The sequence below is a fragment of the Aplosporella prunicola genome (assembly GCF_010093885.1).
Source record: "Aplosporella prunicola CBS 121167 unplaced genomic scaffold K452scaffold_23, whole genome shotgun sequence".
NCBI classification, from domain to species: domain Eukaryota; kingdom Fungi; phylum Ascomycota; class Dothideomycetes; order Botryosphaeriales; family Aplosporellaceae; genus Aplosporella; species Aplosporella prunicola.
In genome coordinates, this window is record NW_022983551.1 from 660,400 (window position 1) to 660,631 (window position 232).

The following is a 232-nucleotide window of genomic DNA, read 5'->3' on the forward strand; positions in this document are numbered from 1 at the left end:
CCCGATCACGTCCGAGGGCATTTGCAAGGGAAACATCATAAGTTCACGAGAGCGGATGCAGTCGTAGCAGCCGAAGAAGTCAAGGCACGGCCAGGATTAATTCCATTCGCGAGCGAATTACAAATACCGACCCAGGCCAGCCAGCCGATACCCCATTTACCATTACACAGGGACGGATTGAAGTGCCAGTTAGACGGCGGAGAATGCGGATATATTTGCCAGTCCGAGAAAT

The 232-nt window shown here is 52.2% G+C and overlaps 1 protein-coding gene across 1 annotated transcript; it reads left to right on the forward strand.

The window, feature by feature from the left end:
- Nucleotides 1-165, forward strand: K452DRAFT_196747 (uncharacterized protein; the record flags this gene model as incomplete). The annotated part of the gene is made up of 1 exon (XM_033535967.1): nucleotides 1-165. A coding segment is annotated over one exon (165 nt), but the record flags the coding sequence as incomplete, so codon positions are not given.
- Nucleotides 166-232: the final 67 nt, after the last annotated feature.